This window comes from Taeniopygia guttata, chromosome 8, assembly GCF_048771995.1.
Source record: "Taeniopygia guttata chromosome 8, bTaeGut7.mat, whole genome shotgun sequence".
In the NCBI taxonomy this organism is placed as follows: domain Eukaryota; kingdom Metazoa; phylum Chordata; class Aves; order Passeriformes; family Estrildidae; genus Taeniopygia; species Taeniopygia guttata.
Genome location: NC_133033.1, coordinates 5,711,723 through 5,731,830, shown reverse-complemented (window position 1 = coordinate 5,731,830; position 20,108 = coordinate 5,711,723). Strand labels below are relative to the sequence as shown.

The window sequence follows — 20,108 nt, the reverse complement described above, 5'->3', positions numbered from 1 at the left end:
CGGCCCCCCGCTCCGCGGCGCGGAGCCGCGGCCCCCGGTTCTGTGCGAGCCGTCCCCTGCACTCACCCCGGCACCTGAGGCGGCTGAGGGACAGGCCTCAATAGCGATCGGTCAAAGGAGTTGGGTATTGGACTGGCACAGCCCGTGTTCGCGGTATTGTTACAGTCTCCTCCATTCCAACATCGAGCCTGCCTTGCAAACTGAAAGTTCCTTTTAATTATGTTGGTAAGGAAAAGTTTAAGCAGATTTTAACAATGCATTTCACTGAGTATAAAAGTCACTGTGGAAAATCTACAGAATACTAAAGACACCATGAGCCTTAAAAAAAAGTGATTCGAGTAATCTTCTTCAAATAATTCATCCTAAGATCATACACCTCAATTAAAAGGGCACCAGCTATCAGCGCTTAAAAATACTTCTAAAAACAAAGTTTGAAATACTTAAAATGCTTTGAAATGAATTCTTTATTATTAAAAGAGTATTTTTATACATCAAATAAGCAAAGCCTTTAAAAAAATACATTTCACTATTTCCATTTTATCAATAATTAAAAAAAATAAAAATAGACGGTATTTAAAATATTTATACATATTAAAAGCAATAAAATATCTTTTGCTTTATTCCTCCCTGAGTGCATACATGACATCATCCTGGCTGAGGTTCAGTCGCACCCGCATGTGCAGATATTTATTGCTGGCCTCCACCAGCAAGAGCCTGCAGGCACCAAGCCTTGAACAAATTGCCATGATTTCTGACACCGTAGGGCTCTGCAGGCCCTCCACCCTGCACAAGGCCACGTAGTGGTGGTAGATCTGTTAAAAAAGAGAAAAAGGACACAGGTTATGTTTCCTGCCAGCTGCAAATGAGTGACAAGGTGACATAGTGAGAAGCTGCCTTCCCCCCAAGTCCATGGGAGGGGAGATAAAATAGCTCCAGCCTGTTTAGATGCTGTAATTCTACATAAAAATGTTTAGAACTACATTTTTGTATAAGTAATAACATTTAGCTTCCACACTACTCATGACTACTCCAGAGTCTTCACAGCTCTGCTGGCACCCAGTCTTTAATGGGTCTACTAAAAAAAACAAAGCTACCAGTGACATATCTGCCTCTATGAAGAAAAACAGTGATGCACAAGTTGGAATCAAATTTCAGTTTTCCTCCTTGAACTGCTGCCTGATAATTTCAGCTTCTCTTTGATTCTTCCTGTTATAAAGCATGTTAGGGTAGAAGCATGAGATGTTTTAACATGCAGGCCAAAAAAAATAAAACCCCCTTGTAATCCAGATCATTGTTGTCAGTAACAAAAAAGCCCCATACCTGTTGAACTGTTGCCTCCTCAATTCCTGCCCTGCGAAACTCTGCCAAAATTGCTTTCAAAAAGATTTGTTCATGCAACGAAGCATTCCTGAGTCAAAAAACAAAACAGACAAAAATCCATTTGTGAAGCTCAGAACCCATGAAACATCAGGCGAAGTCTGGAAGGGAAATTGCTTAGGAGCTACATATTTAAGCACAGGGTAGGCAGTTTATGTCACAAGTGGCCACTGTATCACAGCCTGCAACTCTGGCATCATCATTTTTGTTTTTGAAAATCTAGTGCTGTGAAAGGAACACAAAAGCAAAGGGAATATTTTTACCTGATTGCATTGACGTATGGTGATGAGAACATTTCATCTATGGCTTCAGTCACGTGGGCCATCCTGACAATCTCTGGGGTTCTCTTCTGCCGGGCGAACTCGCAGATCTCCGTGGCCCTTCTGCAGATATCCAGGCACCGCCGCGCATCCCCGGATAGCGCTGCCACCTGCAAGGGAACGTGACACGTTTGTGACATCAGTTCCAAACAGCTGGGGACAGAGTTTAGCAAGAATCAACAGACAAACTAACCCCAAACACCCTGAGCACCCAGTGGGAGACCAACGCATTTCTGGACTATCTTACTACAATCCCAGATCCCAAACAACTGAGCTTACTGACCAAAACCAACAGAAGCAACTCTCCACATCTCTCACACCCCCACCCTGATCTGGTCATCATAAATTCAAGGCTGAACTTTTTTTCTATAATACAGAGGTCAAAAAAAATAAAAATTAAAGGTGAGCAGTTCACTTCAACACCAAAAGCTTTCAGAAGTATCAGTTTAATTATCACTGAAAACCTTTACCATAATCCAGGATCAAGAAAAGGAAAAAGAAAAGAGAGGGTGGCTATGACACCAAAAAATGTAAGTTTTTCTGTAGTCGTTCAAATACTGATTTTAAGAGTACACTAATAATTCAAAAAGGTCTCAAAGAAAGATCCAGGATAGTCGATTTACTGTTACAAGTGCCTGAAAATTTTTAGGTGTCTGAAATTTGTGAAACTAAATACTTGTTAAAACCCCAATTGTACTTTACAGTTTTAATAAAGATATGAACATTCAACACATATAGTACTGGCCTAGTGTTCCCAGCAGATGCTGGTAATATACAATAGCCCTAAAACCCAGCTGGGGCCAAGAATGAGAAACCCCATAGAAAATCTAATTGCAAGGTATATTTCTGTATTTCTGAAGAAAACTCATACTAGAAAAACACTGTAATTACTCCCTCTGCAAACCCTCACTATTATTCTTACAGAGGAGTGGCTCCTTCACAACAAAACACATGCTTGTATTTACTTCTGACATATTTATGAGCACCCTTTTTTAATCCTACAATGATGCAGGATGTTTTGACATAATTTTAATAGATTACTTTAATATAGAGCTGCTAATTCAAAACATTAGCAGTGCACATATCTCAATTGAGAAGCTGTTGATCCCCAACGGAATACTTATGTTTTGTACCGAGTATTACAACTTGCAAACAGAACAGGTATTATTTATTATGACAAGGCACTGAACATCTTGAGAAATAACATTTATAAGGCTATTCCCACTGCCACTGGCATGTTATCTTTTTCAGGATTCTCCAGTGACTCACATTATGCTAAACAGTGGAGACAGTTGACATCTTGTCATCACGACTCTTGTCATGCCTTCAGCTCCTGGAAGATGCTGCTGCCTTCTCAGAGTAGGTGGAAAAAGCAAGGACACTGCTCTAGCAATGTCTTCTGAGAAAATACCCTGGATAATGTATGACCTAATTGTGCCCCAATACTTGCCTCCAATACAGAACACGACCACAGGACCAGGTCTAACAGTTGTTACAAAACTCTCCCTGCTGTCCCCACACTTTTCACCCAGTGCAACATGAAGGACATTCATCTGCTCTGTACTCACCTTTCTGGAAACCAGCTGAACTGCATCCTCTTCAAATGCCTTCACACCCTTCAATCTAGATGAAACTATTTGCTGTAACTGTTTATAGGTATAGGGCTGAAAGGACATTCTGGTGAGGCCCTACAACAAATAACACAACACAGTGAGAAGTGTTTGTGGGGCTGGAAAACTCTCAGCTGCTGAAGAATGGCCTGTGTGGTTACTTTCACTTTTTCTGGTAAGAGCAATCAGTCTTTCACATCCTTTCCCTCCTAGTGACACACTTTAATCCATCACATTTGTAAAACAAATGAAGAAATCCACAAAACTGTGACTTGGTGAGGACCATTAGTTGGATCTCCCCACTGAAAGACCTGAGGAGCAAGTGAAGCTCCTATCAGAATTCAGATTTCTCCAATAAAAAAACTTGTAAACAAATCAGAGCTCCCCAATTCCCCAGTAAAAAAATATCTTGATTACATCTGTCTACATGTTACTTTTTAATACAATAATGGCAACAGCTGTGGAAAAATATTAATGTCTCCTTTAGCTAATCTGTAAATATGCGTGTTGACTTCAAGTTAGCCATCAGCCAAGAATTAAAACCTTCTTCTGGCTCAAGCCATTAAGAACTGCCCTCAGATGAGAATTGATGTTACAGATGGTGCACTGCCTTTCATCCCACAGGAGACCTGAGTTTTTGATTTCTTATGCAAAACTTCTCTTGTGACTATATGGACTCAGCTGATCTGCAGTGGGTTTAGTGGGTGGGGGAAAGCAATTCACACCCTGTGGAGCTGTGTTTGAGTCATGGAAGGATAGAGGCACAGAGAACTGTTTTTGAAAATCACTTTTCAGAGCTGTGGTGAGATGACCTAGGAAAATATATTCAAAACAAGTGGAGAGTGCATCCAACTTTCTTTGTTGAATACCTTTATATAATCTACCAACTGATGATGGCAAACAGAGAAGTAAGTATGCGCCTGGAATGAAAGGGGAAAGAGGAAGAGAACTTCAGAGTAAGCAGCTTAACCATGAAGCTCAGCATTTGATTATCCAGATCTTAATATATTTTAAAAGTCATCCATATATTTATTTAATTCTTAGTGTACATACACAGCACAATACCTGATTAGCAAACAAGCTCCTGAACTTAGATTTATATGTTCATTATCAGTATTCTGGAGAGGAAATTAAAAAAAACATTGTTCAGCTTCTGATATAACCAATCCTACTTTTCTCCTGGATTGCTTTTGATCACATCCAATATTTAATCTGTTCTCCTTTTATGGCATAGCTAGAGAACCACTAGAACATACCAGCCTGCTCGCTACTCTGTTCATCATGATTCTCTCTGGCAGGTCCATGGTGTTGGCAATGGCCAGGATGATTAGCTTGGAGTGCTTTTGGGTTGGCCAGTCAAATAAGTTGTACATCACATTCTGCTTCCGGGTCCACAGCAGATCAAGCTGCAGAGATAAAAAGATAAGAATCAGACTGGAACCTGATGGGGGTTTCAGAACCAGCTCTGCCACAGAAGATTCCTTGTGATTCTGAACAAGCTGTCTCTGTTGCCTTTCCTTTATCCATCTACTAATAGGACTGCATTTGCTGAATTAGGGCTCTAGTCTTCTTTGGAAAAGCACAGTCCTACTGGATGCTTGAACTGTAAATGTTAAACAGCTGGAGTTCTAAAACACTACTGTGATACTAATACTACATCTAACAAGATTCAAAGACCCTCCAAGTGAGAATCTGAATTACCTTACAGAAAAATAAGAGAGCATATGATTATTAATGAACACAGCTCAGTCAAGGTTTTTAGAATTGGGTGTGACTTCTCTATGAGTTTTCCCACTGGAAAAGCAGCAGCTTCCAGACAAATACAATTGAATCCTCTGGTATTTAGAATTGACAAACAACTTATTCCATGTCTTGGAATAACAAAACATAAAACCAATACGAAATCCAAGGCAGAGAATAACACGGCAACAGGATACTCAGCCTTTTCAGGAAACTGATTTTAAATAGGTAAGAGGAACTACTTGTATCTCCTCTCTCCTAAGTCTATTCCCGTTACATCACATGTGATATACTCAAAGCATGCATAATTTTCCATCCACCAAAAACTCACTTCTTACAATCCTTGGAGGAAAGAAAACAAAGGATTCTCTGTCTCACCTCATCCACTATCAGCACTGTGGTCTTCCTCTTTGGCCCAGGTGTACTGAACAGCTTTGCCAGCAGTACTGCAGCATGGGTTGCTGTCACCTTCTGACCTGTCAAGAACTGCACAAAGATTGAAAAAATATTGCAGGTTAATCACACCAAACCCTGGAAATACAAACTTTCACTCCTTAACAATCAACACCAAGTACCTGGATTATTTTTTGCAAGGGGGAGTAAAACAACAGAGATCATAAGACACTCTGGTCTACCAAGAATTGCCCATAAAGGAGGAGAGAAACAAAAAAAATGCATAGCTAAAACGAAAGGCCCAAAGAATTCTCTGCAATCTGTCTTAGAATCACTATGAAATCCTGAACCCACCAAGCCTAGAGGGCTGTAAACCCAGCATATCTCTAGGGTATCTCTGAATACACACACCTACTGAAAATCTAAGTCAGCTGAGAAGAATAGCCTGACTTGAGTAATCCCGGACTGCTATTAAAATTCTAATGACTCATCAGTAGGATCTATAATTAAATCTATTCAACTGTGAACTAAAAAAATATCTGCAATACCTTTTGCAACTATGTGGCAGAACAGATCAGCTGACTGTATATTACCTCTTCCCTTGCAAATTATTACCTCTTCCCAAAAATCAAAGCATGACATTTCAAAATTACACAGCAGATGCTGAATCAATTGTTCATCACAGGGCAAAGTTCAGCAATAAAGCCAAATGGAGATTGCATTTGAAAACTGTATTTCTTTTCTAAAATCTCTTATAAACCTAAGATTTGATAATTACTAAATGAGCCAGAGCATAAGATTAGTGTATAACCTCTACTTGTTTCATGTTTCTAATTCATTCAGGACAGTCCAAATTAGTCACAGAAAGGAGCTGAATCCCAGAGAACCCTGATTCTACAGCTCTGGAGCTGAGTATCCAACATACCAAAGAGCTAAGTTGCTGTGGTAGAAATAGACTCTTAACTGTACCCAGGTATTCAACCTTATCTCTTCCATCTGTCCCATTTCTAAACTTTCCTACAGCAGTGAGGTAACTGCAGAAGGGAAGAATTTACTTCAGTCATGCAAAGAAACATCAGCAAACTGGATCAGGACCTGCAGCAATCAGGAGAGCAGCAGCAGCCTAGCTCTTATTAAGGGCTCTTTGACAGTAGCTGAGGCAGAAGGAATTGGAGAAGTACGTGATTCATGTGACTTTGTACTCCCCTAAAGGATATTTCACTGGGCTGCCTCAGAGTTCAGGACTAGTAGCAGATTGTACTTCCAAAGGCCTATTCTTTATTCATTTTTAGATTTTATGCTGAATGGGATAGAAACAAAGGATGTTAAAATACATTCACACCACCATGAAATAAGGTAATTGTCAGGAAGCCTCTCACTATGCTAAAGAAACACAGAGGCCCAGCCTCAGCAAATGCCTGAGCAAGACACCAAATCTAAGCTGAGTTTGAGGAAAGGATGCAACTATGCAAATTTAACTCCCAGCTATGAGGACTGGGACATACAACACTAATGTATGCCACTCCCTGCTCAGAAAGATGATGTCAAACTTAAATAAATGGAGCAGAAGTTTATATGAAAATGGAACAGATGCTTCAGGAAACCCTTTAGTTTCCAGGTCACTGGTTTAAAGTTAGCCTAGACTGAGAAAGCTTTTGAGCAGTTAATGTCTAATGCCTACTGGGTGATCTTAATCCTGTCCTCAGAAGATTAATTCCCACCCATACAACACAAGCACAGTCAGCAGTCCCAGATGGATACTGCAGACTGGTTTGTCATGGATATCAGAAATACACTTTGTTGACAGAGATGGCCTCTCTTTAGCTGAATTACTATTATGACTGACCAATTAACCATTAAGACCCCCTCAGTAATTATTCTACTGCTATACTGACTTTCAGAGTTGTCACCTTAGAGGCTGTTTAAGCAGATGTGCAGAAAAAGTTACACCATAGGAAAATACAAAAAGCTTAGATTTTTTTTTTTTGATGAGTAGATGCAATAAACCAGGCTATTTCTCAGCCACTACCCTTATGCAGCAGACAGCAAAACAATTCAAGTTGGCTAAGGCCTTAAGTGAATTATTTTCTAACTTGCTCTAAGATAAAAGCACACAATCTCTTGGAGGGACTGGGAAGTACTGATAAGTGCCCTGAACACTGTAACTTATCAAGGATCTGATGGGAAAGTGTAACATCTCTTCTCTCAAACCCAGACGCCACTGAAAATGCTTTTACTTACCTCTAATATCTGCACATAGGCTTGATGAGGGTCTGTCAGCTTCATGCCATTGATCTCCACAAACTGGAATGGTGGCAGTTCCTCATTTTCTGCAGCTTGCTGAAGACACCGAATTACTTCATGAACAGTTGCAGTTTTACCTGTTCCAGGCACTCCAGAAATGTACATGCATCTACAAAAGGAGAGCACCTCTTCAGCAGCCTGAGCAAAATGGTAACACTCTTGGGATTAACGAGCTGGAACTCCTGACCTCTGACATCAGTCTTGAAACCTGACTCTTCAGGCAACTGCCTACATCTTACTTTATTTGCAAGCTGGGACACATAACACCTTGGAGGATGATGAGGATTTTTATTATTACTGGAGCAATTAACAACCTTAAACATTTTATAAAAGTAATTTACCTTTTTTTTAAAAAAAAAAAAAAGGAAATAGTTTTCCAGACTTCTGAAACTGACCAGTTATAATTTGGTCTTTAATTTGGATCTGTAGAATAAAGAAGCCCACATTATTTCTACACACAACACCCCTTAAGGAAGAAAAATACCAGGAAAATCGAATGAGAAACTTTAAATGATGATAACTTTTTAAATCTTAAGTAATAAAGTAAAAATATATAATCTGACTGCTATTATGCCCTAACCAGATATGATCTTTGTCACAGTCTTGCCAAACTCACCCTCCTGTACCATCAATAAGTTTGCTTTCCACAAAGTTATAGATATCCTGGAATTCTTCCTCACGACAAGGCAGAGATTCTGGGATAGCAGAAACATGCAGCCTTCGAATTAAAAAAAGAAAAGAAAAAGAAAATTAAAATTGCTGTTATCTCTGAAGAACTGATGCAAACAAACGGGCAGATGCTCACTTTCCTCACATGTGGAGTTTTCCAGATCTCTCTTACATACTTTAAAATCTGAGCATCAGTGTCAAGTACCCCAAAAGAAACAGCCTAGTCTCTCTCTATGTTCTCTTAATTTATGCGGCAATAAAGAGCCATCTGTATTAATTCACAAACTACTTGTAAGTCAGTGCAGAGGTAGGACAAAACAGGAGAGACTGCTTATAGGAAACAGAACTAAAACCCAGTTTGAAAGATAGTCAGTCCTGAATGCCTTTTTTTTTTCCACTGTGAGGATCTACAGTGATACCTGTAAAGATTTTTCATGCACCAAGAGATAAATATTGTACCTTTACATCTAAAGCTAATCAGAGAGGATCTTTGTTTTTCTAATGTTTCACAGAATAAAGATACCTAATTCTGAAGAAATTAGCATGGACTGGTTACAGTCACTTGAAATGGCTAAATTAGTATTCTAAATACTACCATTATTTGTAAATCTAATATTGTACTGTACATTATTAATTACTATTCTTGGATCAAAACACTATGCATTTTTACCTATTTTATTCTAAATGATAAAGATGACATTCCCTATTTCAGCACAGCCTAGTGCTCTGCACACCTGATGCAAAATAAAGATCATTCTCCTGAGCACGGGTTACCTTAATCTGGCTTCTTCCAGCACACTGGCTGGTTCCTGGGCTGCCTGGATGCGCCTGGGAATTTCTGGAGTTGCATTCCGGGGTGTCCGGGGTGTCCTGGGTGTTCTGGGCGTTCCCTGTAAAGGCTGCAAAGAGAAATTACAACCTCAAGCATATTTTCTACAAACAGCAATTTCTGTTGGGAACAAATCATTGATGTGAGTTTCCCAAACATTACTTATGCCAGAGCACAATATGAACTGAGAACCAGTATCTACACAGGGAATTACCACATAAGCCTTATGGTGTTTTCTTCCTAAGAGAAAAAGGAAACTGGAAAGGGGGTGGTGACAGTTACACCTTTTAACTGTCTGAACAATTTTCGAGTTGTTAATCCTTTTCTGAAGTGCTGCATAACAGACTGATCTGGTTCTTAAGAAGCAGCATCCAAGGCAGTAATTTCTCTGTTTAGGCTACAGTTTTTTGATTGATATTGTAACAATATTCACAATATGCAAATAGTTTATGTATTTCCATAACCTACTCATATCAAAGATTAATTTAATCCAGATAATGCTTCACAAAAAGCTAAGGGGTTCAGATACTTTACTCTGGTATCAAACATTCAAATAATTGGCTTAGAAACAATATAAATAGTTCCTTTATGTGGAACCTTACAGTTTTCTTCGGTGTCTTTGCAGGAGTATGAACTGCTGACTTCCTTGAAGATTTTGGGGTGCTGAATATTCTGCTAGATTTAGGTTTTTTCTCTGGTGTACAGGGCATATCATCATCCTCCTCTTCCTCACTACTTGAAGAGTAGGAACTGTCAGAGCCAGACTGAAAATCTTCCTGGTCCAACATACTATGAGAAACAGAAATGATTTAAGCTTTAAAAAAAACAACATACATAAGTCTGCACATAACAGAGGAACATTTGTACACTTGCAGCTTTTTCTGGCAAAACATTTTCCACTTCAGCTGCTAATTTTCCATGGCTTTTTAACAGACTGGTTTAAAGGAAGTCAATTTTCTGAAGAACACGAGTCAGCTTTATGTTTCTGAACACAAACCAGTTTTTACTGAAGCTGCAATTAAGCTGTGCTTCTAGAACCACTTGCATTTCAATATTAATCCAGACAAGCTCTCAAGGCTTGCAGTTCTCAACAGCAATCTGAATGAGATGATGGCTGCAGGGTTTACCTGATCTGCTCTGCAATGAGAGCACTGGTTTTCTGTGCACATGTCCTGCGAGAACGAGGGGTCAGCACAGGGATCTGGCTGCTCGGTTTCTGATATCCAACTAAACTGGAAAGAAAGAAAACAAAGCTGGTTGTATTCCCTCTCTTTTGCATCACACTTGTAAAGACACAGAGAAGGCCTTTCAAACTTCAGGCTCAATTGTTACCACTGTCCATCCAGCATGAATTCTTATTTGTTATTTAGAGATTGGCTATGGCATGGATGCTGGCAGCACAATTTCCCCCCTCTTACACTCTGTCTTCAACACATCTTTGCAAAGGAAAACAAAATATTTGCTGTATTTTGCACTGCCAAGCTGAAGGGACAGGGGCTCTGAACAGCTGTAGTTTTATTTTATTGAGAGGTGGGTTTTTTTGCCTATTTTTTTAAGAGAAAGATAAGAAAAATATTATTCCCTTCGGGCATCTCTTTGATTTGCCCTTTGGAATGTATTTGTCTCTTTGTCTTTTGATATTCCTTGGTTGTCTTGGTTCTTCATCCCTTCCACTGAAACATTTTACTCTTACTACACAATTTTCCTACTGGTTCCAAGTAAAAAATGAAATTAATTACAGATGCTTTTGCTATTTGTTGACAGTTCTTAAAAGTTTTTTTAAGATCTATAAATGATACTACCGTATCAAACAAAGGTAAACATTTTCATGCTATACATAATTAGTGACAAAAAAAAAAAGGTGGAAATTCTTGTTGCATCCACATCTTTACTCTTGGAAAGGAGGAAAAGAACTGGTTTCTGGCTTCTTGCAACATTTTGCACAAGAAAAGTCTGTTCCATTTTTTTCCTCCCCCACTTTCTGCCATTTTTCAAGACTGTGTGAAGATATACTTGAATAGTTGTGCTTTTTGGGCTTTGATTTCTTTCCTACATAAAAATTAGCATGGAAATATACATATCATTATCATGAGGACTCTCCTGAGGCAAATCAAACCACTTTCCACAGTCCAGAATCCCTCAACACTTGTCACAAGTTGGGCACATCTGAGCCTTGATTATGGAGTGCAGGGAAACAGATTTTCATCCATGTTGATGGGTACAATGCTCATGAGAACAACCATCAACATGGCTTCGGTTCCCTTTCACATCATCCTACCATTCCTATTTCCAGCATTATCTCTCTGATCTTAGAACCAAGAACTGCTTTTCCATCTGGAAAGTCAAGGCCTCTTTGGATCTCCCCGATCATTCATTCACCTCCAAGTAACATTTCCTATGCTTCACCACAGTGCCCTTGTCACTGCTGAGGCTCTCTCCCTTCTTTCCTGTTCTCACCAGGCAAACCATGGCACGTGCAGAGACTTCACCTACTTTTCTATCCAGAAATCTTCCATAAGTGTGTTTTAAGAGAACTTCCTACAAATAGAAATCCCATACAAAAACAATGATAAAAATGCTGTCACTTACGAGAGAATGTCATCTTTCTCATGAAGATTCTTGTCTTTTTCACTGAAATCTTTGACTTTAGTGTAGGGGGAGAATTGCATGGTTTCACTGAACCTCTGACGCTCCTCTGCAGTCTCAGTTGTTGACTTGGACTTATCATTGCTGCAGGGGATCTTTGGTGGTGAGCCTAAAATTTCACTTGTGAATTTCACTTTTCTTTTAGTGGCTGATGGCTCCAACGGTGCTATGGAGTCACAGTCATCATCCAAAAGACTCAAAACTTCACATCCCAGCAGCCTGCTTTTGGATCTTGTGGGACCTAGAAATGAAAAGCAAAATGAACTTTGGTCAGGCTTCAGTTTGGCTGGTTTGATTAACTTTCAGGAGATATGGTACAGCTGGCTGTTGTTTAAATGAAAGCAAATGAACACTGCACTCCAGGAACAAAAAACTGGATCACTAGAAGGCACTTCCTCTAAAAAATTACAGAAGGAAGACAAACAGATTATCTCAGTTTTCTAACCCACCATATTCTACAACTTTAGTCAGGTTCCATGTTGAAAATACTGCTTGTTACACAGGATCAAATGTGCCCATTCAACCAGCTCTATGTAAACATTTAGTACACAATTAGTCAGAAGATTAAGAAAGTGGGACATTCTGTGGTCATGTGAGGCTGATTGGTACCATTTCAGTCAACAAGCACTTTCATTTCGATTTATCAGATACAAATAAAGCATTTGCAGCAGTAGTAGAGTGCTTGAAACAACAGACAAGACAAACAAGTGATGTGCCACAAGGCTTGGGCTGATCCCACAGCCTGAACAAGGCAGTTAAAAATATTGATGTTGAATGTTACAATAGCTTGAACTACCAAAAGGGAGAAGCAGAAAACACATACAGAACTACTGAATAGACAGAATATTGATATATACATACTGTTTAACTCCAGCTTCTTCCTTGCTGTTGGGGTTTTGATGTCATTGTTAGCCACCCTTTGAGAATGTCTCTCCTTAGCAAGGGAAGACTTGGAAGTAGAATGTTTGGATTCTATTTCCATATCAGGGTTTTTTGATTTTGTGGCACTCCGAACAACACTCCCCGTCTCTCTTTTCACAGGTGTAAGGATGTCTGAAGGAATAAATGCTTTTGAAGAGTTTGTGATGACACCTCGTTTCTTGTTAGCTTCTTTCAGCTTAGAGAATGTGTCTGGGGACAAAACCTTAAAGCACTTCCCATCCCAAGACTGTCTGACATAGAAAGTTTGTTCCCTGTTTAATGTAATAATAGGCAGCTCCTCACCCAGATGTAAAGGCAATACCTGCAACAACAGGAAATATCAAAACACATATACATTAATGTTTACTGCTAATTTAGAATTCAGCTAGTTTCTACACACAGATCTTATTACTGCAACTCATGCAATCCTTAGTTTCTAATTAACACTAGAGGGCTGCTGCTGTCACTTTCTTCCCTCGCTGTGCACAAGGGTTGCAGTACATACCATGATGCTTTTAATAATGGTCTCTGCAGCTATATCGGTGTCATAGCCAAGAACTTGATCAAAAAACACCTCCTGGGCAGAAATCTCTCTTTTAAGCAGCTTCCGTTTGTTCTGAGGTATCTCCTCCAAACGACAGAACCACTGCACAACTGCACGCTTGTGCTGGGCACCTGCAACAAGGAGGAAGTCAGGGAACATCAGAGTTCTATTGTGAATAGTGCCAGACTTTAGTTGAAATGCCAGCAAGGGTAGAAATCCTCCCTGGACACTTGTGAGAAAGCATCTGGTAAGAGATTGCAAGTCCCATTTTCTAAGCTAAATTAAAGTGTCTGAGTTGAGAGTCTTAAGGGCTAAGGTAACACTGCACAGGGTCTCAATCACAACAATACCTGGAGACCAACTGCAGAGCACCAGTTCCTATCACAAACAAAGAGGTTCCTTATTTGCACAGATGTGATCTCCTCAAACCCTAACTAAAAGCAGTGACATAAAAGGAGAAGTGAGAAATTTCAGGACGTGATTTGTAGTGCCATTGTACTTTCAGAGGCCAGAAACACTTTTTTTCACCAGGTGACAAATCAGGGAGTATTGCTGATGAAATAGCTTGTTTTAAGGAAGTTTCATGGGTTTCGTTACAGCTTGAAAAGAATATTCAGCTGTGCTATAAAAAAGTGCATTAGAAAATAAATAAAATGGAATTATATTTATTTATGTTTTTAAAAAGAAAAAGAAGATCAAAAACCCTCAAAGTATTATTATTACAGTATTAAAAAAAAAAAATCTGCTCAAAAGAATCAGATATAGCAAACGAGTAGCTCCCAATTTAGGCTCAGACAATTTGTGTATCACCCACCTCCCATGATTTCTCTTTTCATATTTATCTCTGTATAAACAAATAGTTCTACAAGGGACAGAAGTAGCAAGTCCCGTTTATTCAACCTTGTACCTTATTTGTAAATTGCCTGATGTCTAATGAGATGCAATGCTCTTGCTCCATTTGGATTCTCTAATCTCTAAATAAAGCATGAGCTCACACTGCCTTCCTCAAGGACCACTGTTTTTAAATTAGACAATTATGTAAAAAGACTAAAAATTATAATGTACTTAAATTTCCATTTATGTATCAAATTTACCTGAAATTAGCCATCAGTCCCAAATATTTGGGGGACCATGTGAGTACTGATACAAAATTTGATTTTCTTAATAAATTAGACCAGTGACATACTGTTAATGCTAACTACATCCCCATGAAAAGGTAACTTTAAAACATTTAAAAATTTCTCATGCAGAACGTAAGTTTTTAGTTCTCTTACCATCTTCATATAAATCCATGAGCTGTGCCACGTAAGGCTGATCTGCATTCACCCCTTCTACTAAAATAAAGTCACCAAGCTGTATACATGCTTCTGTTTTGGTGCTTTCTGATGTAATGAGGATCCCCCTAGAAAGAGACAGATACAAGAAGATTAGGAGAATTTCATAGTCTTCATAATTCACATATCATTAAGCCGGATGTCCTGTCAAATTTACAGTTAGTTATGCCCTTTCTTGCAATGCTTACAACTTAATTCTCTGATTAGAAGTTTTCATATGTTGTTCAGTTAGTTGAAACTTATTCACAGATTTGGTCCAACGTTTTGGTTTATACACTATACAGTTTATAATTCAAGAGCTTAATGCTTTTGTTACATACATACATACAAGTATCACAACAAAATGCTCAAAACCTTACTTGTATGGTCATAGACTGCCTTTAACTTAAACAATGTCAGAAAGGTAAAGAAACATCTATTAATTTTCCCTTATAGCAAAACAAAAATAAATGTTATTTACGTGTACTGGGAAGTCCTTAGCTTTCTGTCTGAATTCAAGGGTTTTCCATACCAGGAGTAGATAAGTTTGCTTTGCTGCCGGGTGTTCATGATTCCCAAGGAAAAGCTAAAACAAACAAACACTTTTTGATTATTATTAAAAAAAAAAAAAAAAGGAAAGATGGGAAGATACACAGAACGGCTTATCAATTCTTTCAGCATACATTAAGAACGGTGGTTGACACAGAGAAATCCATCTTCCCCCAGCCCTCCTCGACGGATGAGGAAAAAAGGAAGATATTTAGCAGCGACTTGTTCTTCAATTCCTTTGCCATTCCCCGCGGCTCCCCGGCCCTCACCGCCATGGCGGGGCCGGCTGCCCGCTGCGAGCTGGCTGAGACCGGCACCGACGTTACCGACGTTTCACTTTCGCTCAATTCTTCTGCTTTCCTCTCGGTTTTTTTTTTTTTTCCCTTCCCTAAGTGAGAATTTTCGCCTGGAAAGTCAGGGAAAAGCCACACACTTCTGTGTGTGCCCCCAGTGCCATTCACCGCCCCAGCCCGGGCGGCACATGGCGGCTGAGGGGCCACCGGGCGCCCTCAGGGCGGGACGCGCTGCGGGACACCGAGGGGCTCCGGCGGCACCGCAGAGCCACTGACCCCCCACAGCCCCGCACACAGCCCCTGACCGGCCCTATCCCCTCACAGAGCGAGTGAGGCTGGAGTAGACCACAGCGGTCTGTCCGGTCCCACCTCCCCGCTCCAGCAGGGTCGTCCCAGAGCACATCGCACAGGATCGCGTCCGGACCGTTCTGGCATATCCCTAGCGAGGGCGAGTGCCCAGCCTGCCTGGGCAGCGTGTCCCAGTGCGCGGTCCCCTCCCGCACCCGGAGCGTTTTGCCCGCCGTGCCCCCTCACGGCCCCGGCTCACCGTGTCCCCTCAGCGCCGCGATGGAACTTCGCGCCAAAGCGCGCGCGGAGCTCCGCCCCCGGCGGCGCGCGCGCGCGGGGCGGGACGGAGGCGCGGCTCCGCCATGTTCGTGATGCGACCCTGCGGAGGCGGCGGCGGCGGCGGCTCCGCCCCGGAGGCGGAAGCGGCAGCGGAAGGCGGTGCGGCCCTCACGGGAGCGGGGCTGAGCGGGGCTGAGCGGGGCTGAGCGGGGCTGAGCGGGGCTGAGCGGGGCTGAGCTCGGAGCGGCGAGCGGGACTGCGCAGCGGCCGCCATGGCCAACCGCACGGTGAAGGACGCGCACAGCATCCACGGCACCAACCCGCAGTACCTGGTGGAGAAGATCATCCGCACGCGTATCTACGAGTCCAAGTACTGGAAGGAGGAGTGTTTCGGCCTCACGGGTAAGGCGGGCGGGAGGCCGGGCCGGGCCGGGCCGGGGGGCACGGGGGTCCCCGTGCTGACGGCCCGGCCCGGCCCGTCCCTCTCGCAGCCGAGCTGGTGGTGGACAAGGCCATGGAGCTGAAGTACGTGGGGGGCGTCTATGGAGGGAACATCAAACCCACACCCTTCTTGTGCCTGACGCTGAAGATGCTGCAGATTCAGCCCGAGAAGGACATCATCGTGGAGTTCATAAAAAACGAAGACTTCAAGTAAGTTGTAGTGTGGTTTTTCCCTTGTTGAGGTTGTTGTACCGAGGGGAAATGCCCAAACCAGCCAGGGAAACCTCAGTGTAGGGTTTAGCTCTCAGTGTGCCCTGATAAATTGGGCTTGCTCAAAACCAAGCTTTTCTTTTTGCTTTTAACACTGTTCTCCTTGTCACTTGGCCTGTTGGAAGGGCTCATCTTTGTGGCATGTGCTCTCTGTGATAATGAACCTCTGCCTGAAGTATTTGGAATGAATTGCATTAAAGCATTCATGTTAATTACTTTTTTGTCAGTATTTTTTCTTTGTTAAGTGATAATGCCCCCTTACAGACATTATGTATGTAAACTGTATTATGGTTTTGATAGTGTCAAGGAAGTGATGGAGCAAATTTAAATGGTTGTTATTCTGGCCAGTGTACTGACTTTCTTCAGAAACTTGAGGGAAAAAACTCTTATTTTATCCAAACTGCTAAGTGTGCAGGAAGCCAAGATCCATGGAAAGTTTCCTTCCCAGGTATGTCCGAATGCTGGGAGCACTGTACATGAGACTGACAGGCACTGCCATCGACTGCTACAAGTACCTGGAACCACTGTACAACGACTACCGGAAAATTAAAAGTCAGAACAGAAATGGGGGTAAACACTCTTAATGTCTGTTTAGCAATATAAATCTTCAAAATTGTGGCATAACCTGTTGATATAAGTTGTCTGAAATGTTCCATCTTTACTTTAGCTTCTAGTGTTAATTTTGTATTTTAAATACTATTTTTCACCCCCAGAATTTGAGCTGATGCACGTGGATGAATTTATTGATGAGCTACTCCATGAGGAACGTGTTTGTGATATCATCCTGCCTCGACTGCAGGTTGGGAAATGGTTGTGGAATTCCTAACTGCACCAAGTCCAGTAGCTGGATTGGCTGCTGGCTTGTTGAGTAAGCTATGGTTGTCTCCTTAGGTATTTATTCTTACTTGGGTTATGTTGAATAAAGTTGCAATTTCTTTTAGAAACGGTATGTTCTGGAAGAAGCTGAGCAACTTGAGCCTCGTGTTAGTGCTCTGGAAGAAGACATGGATGATGTAGAATCTAGTGAGGAGGAGGAAGAAGAAGATGAAAAGGTTGGTGAATTGTTTGATGAACTGTTTTGGAAAGGAATAGTTGAAGCTGAACCCCTTTAGGACACTTCATAGCTTATGACAAATATTGAGGGGAGGTACCAAGAGGCTGCTGGCAACTCTTACATCCCCTCATAATACATTTTCATATAAGCAGCTTGTGAGGACCTGGACCCTGAAGCAACCGTCAGGTTGCCATGTTTTCCTCTCTCTTGAATTCCACAAATCTGTATTAAGCTTATTGAGAACAATTGCTTTGTATGCATATGTAATGGAGAGAACTAAAGGTCATGATGGAAGGACCTGTGACCATCAGTCAGTGCTGCTGTACTTCTTCAAAACCAGCACTGTGAGAAATGGTTGTTAGATTTCTAGTTGGCAGTTCTGGGCAGCACCACTCACTCCTGAATAAGAAATACTAGGGGATGGGGAAGTTTGGCTGCCTGACTTTGCAATTTATATTCATAGTTCAGAAATCTTTACCAATAGCATAGAACGTTGCTGAAACAGGATTCACAGATCCTGCCCCCACTTGTTCACAGCTGGAACGGATCCCATCTCCTGACCACCGCAGAAGGGGCTACAGGGACCTGGACAAGCCCCGCAGATCTCCGGTGGTGCGGTACCGGCGGAGCCGGAGCAGGTCCCCAAGGAGGTGAGGTGACTCTTCCTTCACCAGTATTTTTACCTGTTGTGCTGCAGACAGCTGGAGCACAGCCATGAAGGTGGCAGTTCATCCAGAACATCCCACACCTCTCTGTTCCATTAGCACTTCCTGAATTGAGGAGTTGCAGTGCACAGCCACAGTAAACCCCTCTGCCTGCTTCTCCAGTCATTCTCTAACTCTTGAACTTGCTGCCCAACTTCAGCTAAATTTGACAATACAATTAAGATGTTAAGGAGAACCAAGTGCTTTGTTTTCATGTAAGCCAGAAGCTGCAGAGAAAATCCTATTAATTGCTCTTGCTGATACTAAACCAGGAAAAATTTATCACTAAACTCTTGCTCACTGCATGGTCCAATCCTAAGCACTCATAGAAGTAAAAGCTCTGGTGCTGTTGCTGAAGGATGTGGGAAATGAAATGGCTGTTCTGCTAATGATTTGTAGTGAATTTTTTTGCTTTTCTCCCCCAATTGCAGGCGCAGCCGCTCTCCGAAGAGAAGAAGGTACTCTTTAATTCTGTTATTTAAGGGAGCAGTGTGCATTTGTGGTACAGCTCTCTTAGAAGCTGCCTTTCCCTCAGCCCATCACCGCGCCGGGAGCGGCACCGCAGCAAGAGCCCGAGACGGCACCGGAGCAGATCCCGGGAGAGGCGCCACAGATCGAGATCTAAATCTCCAGGTACTTCTGCCACTTCCAGAATAACTCTGGCAAGTCTTTATCAGCAGCACATCCGCTGTGTCACCATATAGAGATGGTAGCACAGGTGTTAAATCTGGCTGATAAAACTGCTGCTCGCATGAAAGCAGAACTAGGGAACTCCTTTAATGGCTGCAAAATTGACGAGTCAGTTATCAGATAAATTAACCTCCTGGCAAGTGAGTGCCTGGTTAAAGCTAGGGTTGTTCTGGCAATATCTGGCACACTTGTTCACTAGATACAGATTGCATTAGTAAAACAACTAAGAGTTCCAGTGGAAATGAAGTAACTACTGCCTTTTTATCTCACAGGGCATCACCGTAGTCACAGACACAGAAGTCACTCCAAATCACCTGAAAGGTAAAGGCTTAGCTTATTTCTGAAGTGCAGTTTGGGAATTAAAGGTAGGTTGTACAGTATTGGCTTCTTGTTTTTTCTGTTTCAGATCTAAGAAAAGTCACAAAAAGAGTCGGCGAGGGAATGAGTAACAGACAAAACCCAGCCCACCTTTTAAGGACCTTGAGCTGCAGTCTGATGCTGTCCTATTTGCTCCACAGGACAGTGGGCTCTCTACTGACTGCTTTAGCAGTCCCTTTCTTTAATCTTTCTCATTTTGTCATCTTGAATTTTTTTAATTAAAGGTAAGCTAAGGATACTTTTTATGTAGTTAGTTACTCATCTTTGTTGATAGAATTTGAAGGTTGTTTTTTAATTGTTTTTCTTGAAGCCTGTAAAAACTTAATGAAGAGCAATAAAAAAAGGAAGGTTTGTCTTTAAAGGCTCTTGGCTGTTTCCTTCACAATATTTTGTTGAGATATCCCCTGGTTGAAGCTGGTTTCGTTCTCAAATCAGGGTCTTGTTTTGTCAAATTGTCCCTGCAGTCAGGTGCTAAATTCAGTCACAAACACTGCAG

General features: G+C 41.5%; 2 protein-coding genes across 3 annotated transcripts; one reads left to right on the top strand and one right to left on the bottom strand.

Annotated features, from left to right (window-relative positions):
* Positions 1 to 446: 446 nt before the first annotated feature.
* ORC1 (origin recognition complex subunit 1) lies at positions 447 to 16,161 on the bottom strand. Its single transcript, XM_030278771.4, has 17 exons — positions 16,056 to 16,161; positions 15,148 to 15,252; positions 14,628 to 14,755; positions 13,315 to 13,484; positions 12,750 to 13,131; positions 11,832 to 12,129; positions 10,370 to 10,474; positions 9,845 to 10,031; positions 9,188 to 9,312; positions 8,361 to 8,462; positions 7,682 to 7,853; positions 5,426 to 5,533; positions 4,564 to 4,713; positions 3,266 to 3,385; positions 1,641 to 1,807; positions 1,321 to 1,408; positions 447 to 812 (listed from the first exon to the last, which is right to left on the bottom strand). Exons 2-17 carry the CDS (start codon positions 15,234 to 15,236, stop codon positions 618 to 620), a joined length of 2,586 nt encoding a protein of 861 aa, XP_030134631.4. The 5' UTR covers positions 15,237 to 15,252; positions 16,056 to 16,161; the 3' UTR covers positions 447 to 617.
* Positions 16,162 to 16,200: 39 nt separating this feature from the next.
* PRPF38A (pre-mRNA processing factor 38A) lies at positions 16,201 to 19,973 on the top strand. Of its 2 annotated transcripts, XM_072932719.1 has the most exons (11): positions 16,256 to 16,305; positions 16,340 to 16,477; positions 16,567 to 16,726; positions 17,235 to 17,356; positions 17,500 to 17,585; positions 17,728 to 17,838; positions 18,378 to 18,490; positions 18,976 to 19,002; positions 19,080 to 19,177; positions 19,507 to 19,555; positions 19,641 to 19,973. In XM_072932719.1, exons 2-11 carry the CDS (start codon positions 16,348 to 16,350, stop codon positions 19,681 to 19,683), a joined length of 939 nt encoding a protein of 312 aa, XP_072788820.1. In that variant the 5' UTR covers positions 16,256 to 16,305; positions 16,340 to 16,347; the 3' UTR covers positions 19,684 to 19,973. The 2 variants fall into 2 exon arrangements, with proteins under 2 accessions (XP_030134633.1, XP_072788820.1); XM_030278773.4 differs by having other exon boundaries at positions 16,201 to 16,477.
* The last annotated feature ends 135 nt before the right edge of the window (positions 19,974 to 20,108 follow it).

Bases quoted from the DNA above. Each gene is read 5' to 3' on its own strand.
- ORC1 (XM_030278771.4), bottom strand. From the start codon at position 15,236: ATGAACACCCGGCAGCAAAGCAAACTTATCTACTCCTGGTATGGAAAA. The intron at 12,130-12,749 runs GTATGTATATAT...TTTCATTTCTAG, and splicing joins GAAGAAGCTGGAGTTAAACA to GTCCCACAAGATCCAAAAGC. The intron at 10,032-10,369 runs GTAAACCCTGCA...TGTTTCTCATAG, and splicing joins CTCATTGCAGAGCAGATCAG to TATGTTGGACCAGGAAGATT.
- PRPF38A (XM_030278773.4), top strand. From the start codon at position 16,348: ATGGCCAACCGCACGGTGAAGGACGCGCACAGCATCCACGGCACCAAC. The intron at 16,478-16,566 runs GTAAGGCGGGCG...TCCCTCTCGCAG, and splicing joins GGAGTGTTTCGGCCTCACGG to CCGAGCTGGTGGTGGACAAG. The intron at 19,003-19,079 runs GTACTCTTTAAT...CCTTTCCCTCAG, and splicing joins CGCTCTCCGAAGAGAAGAAG to CCCATCACCGCGCCGGGAGC.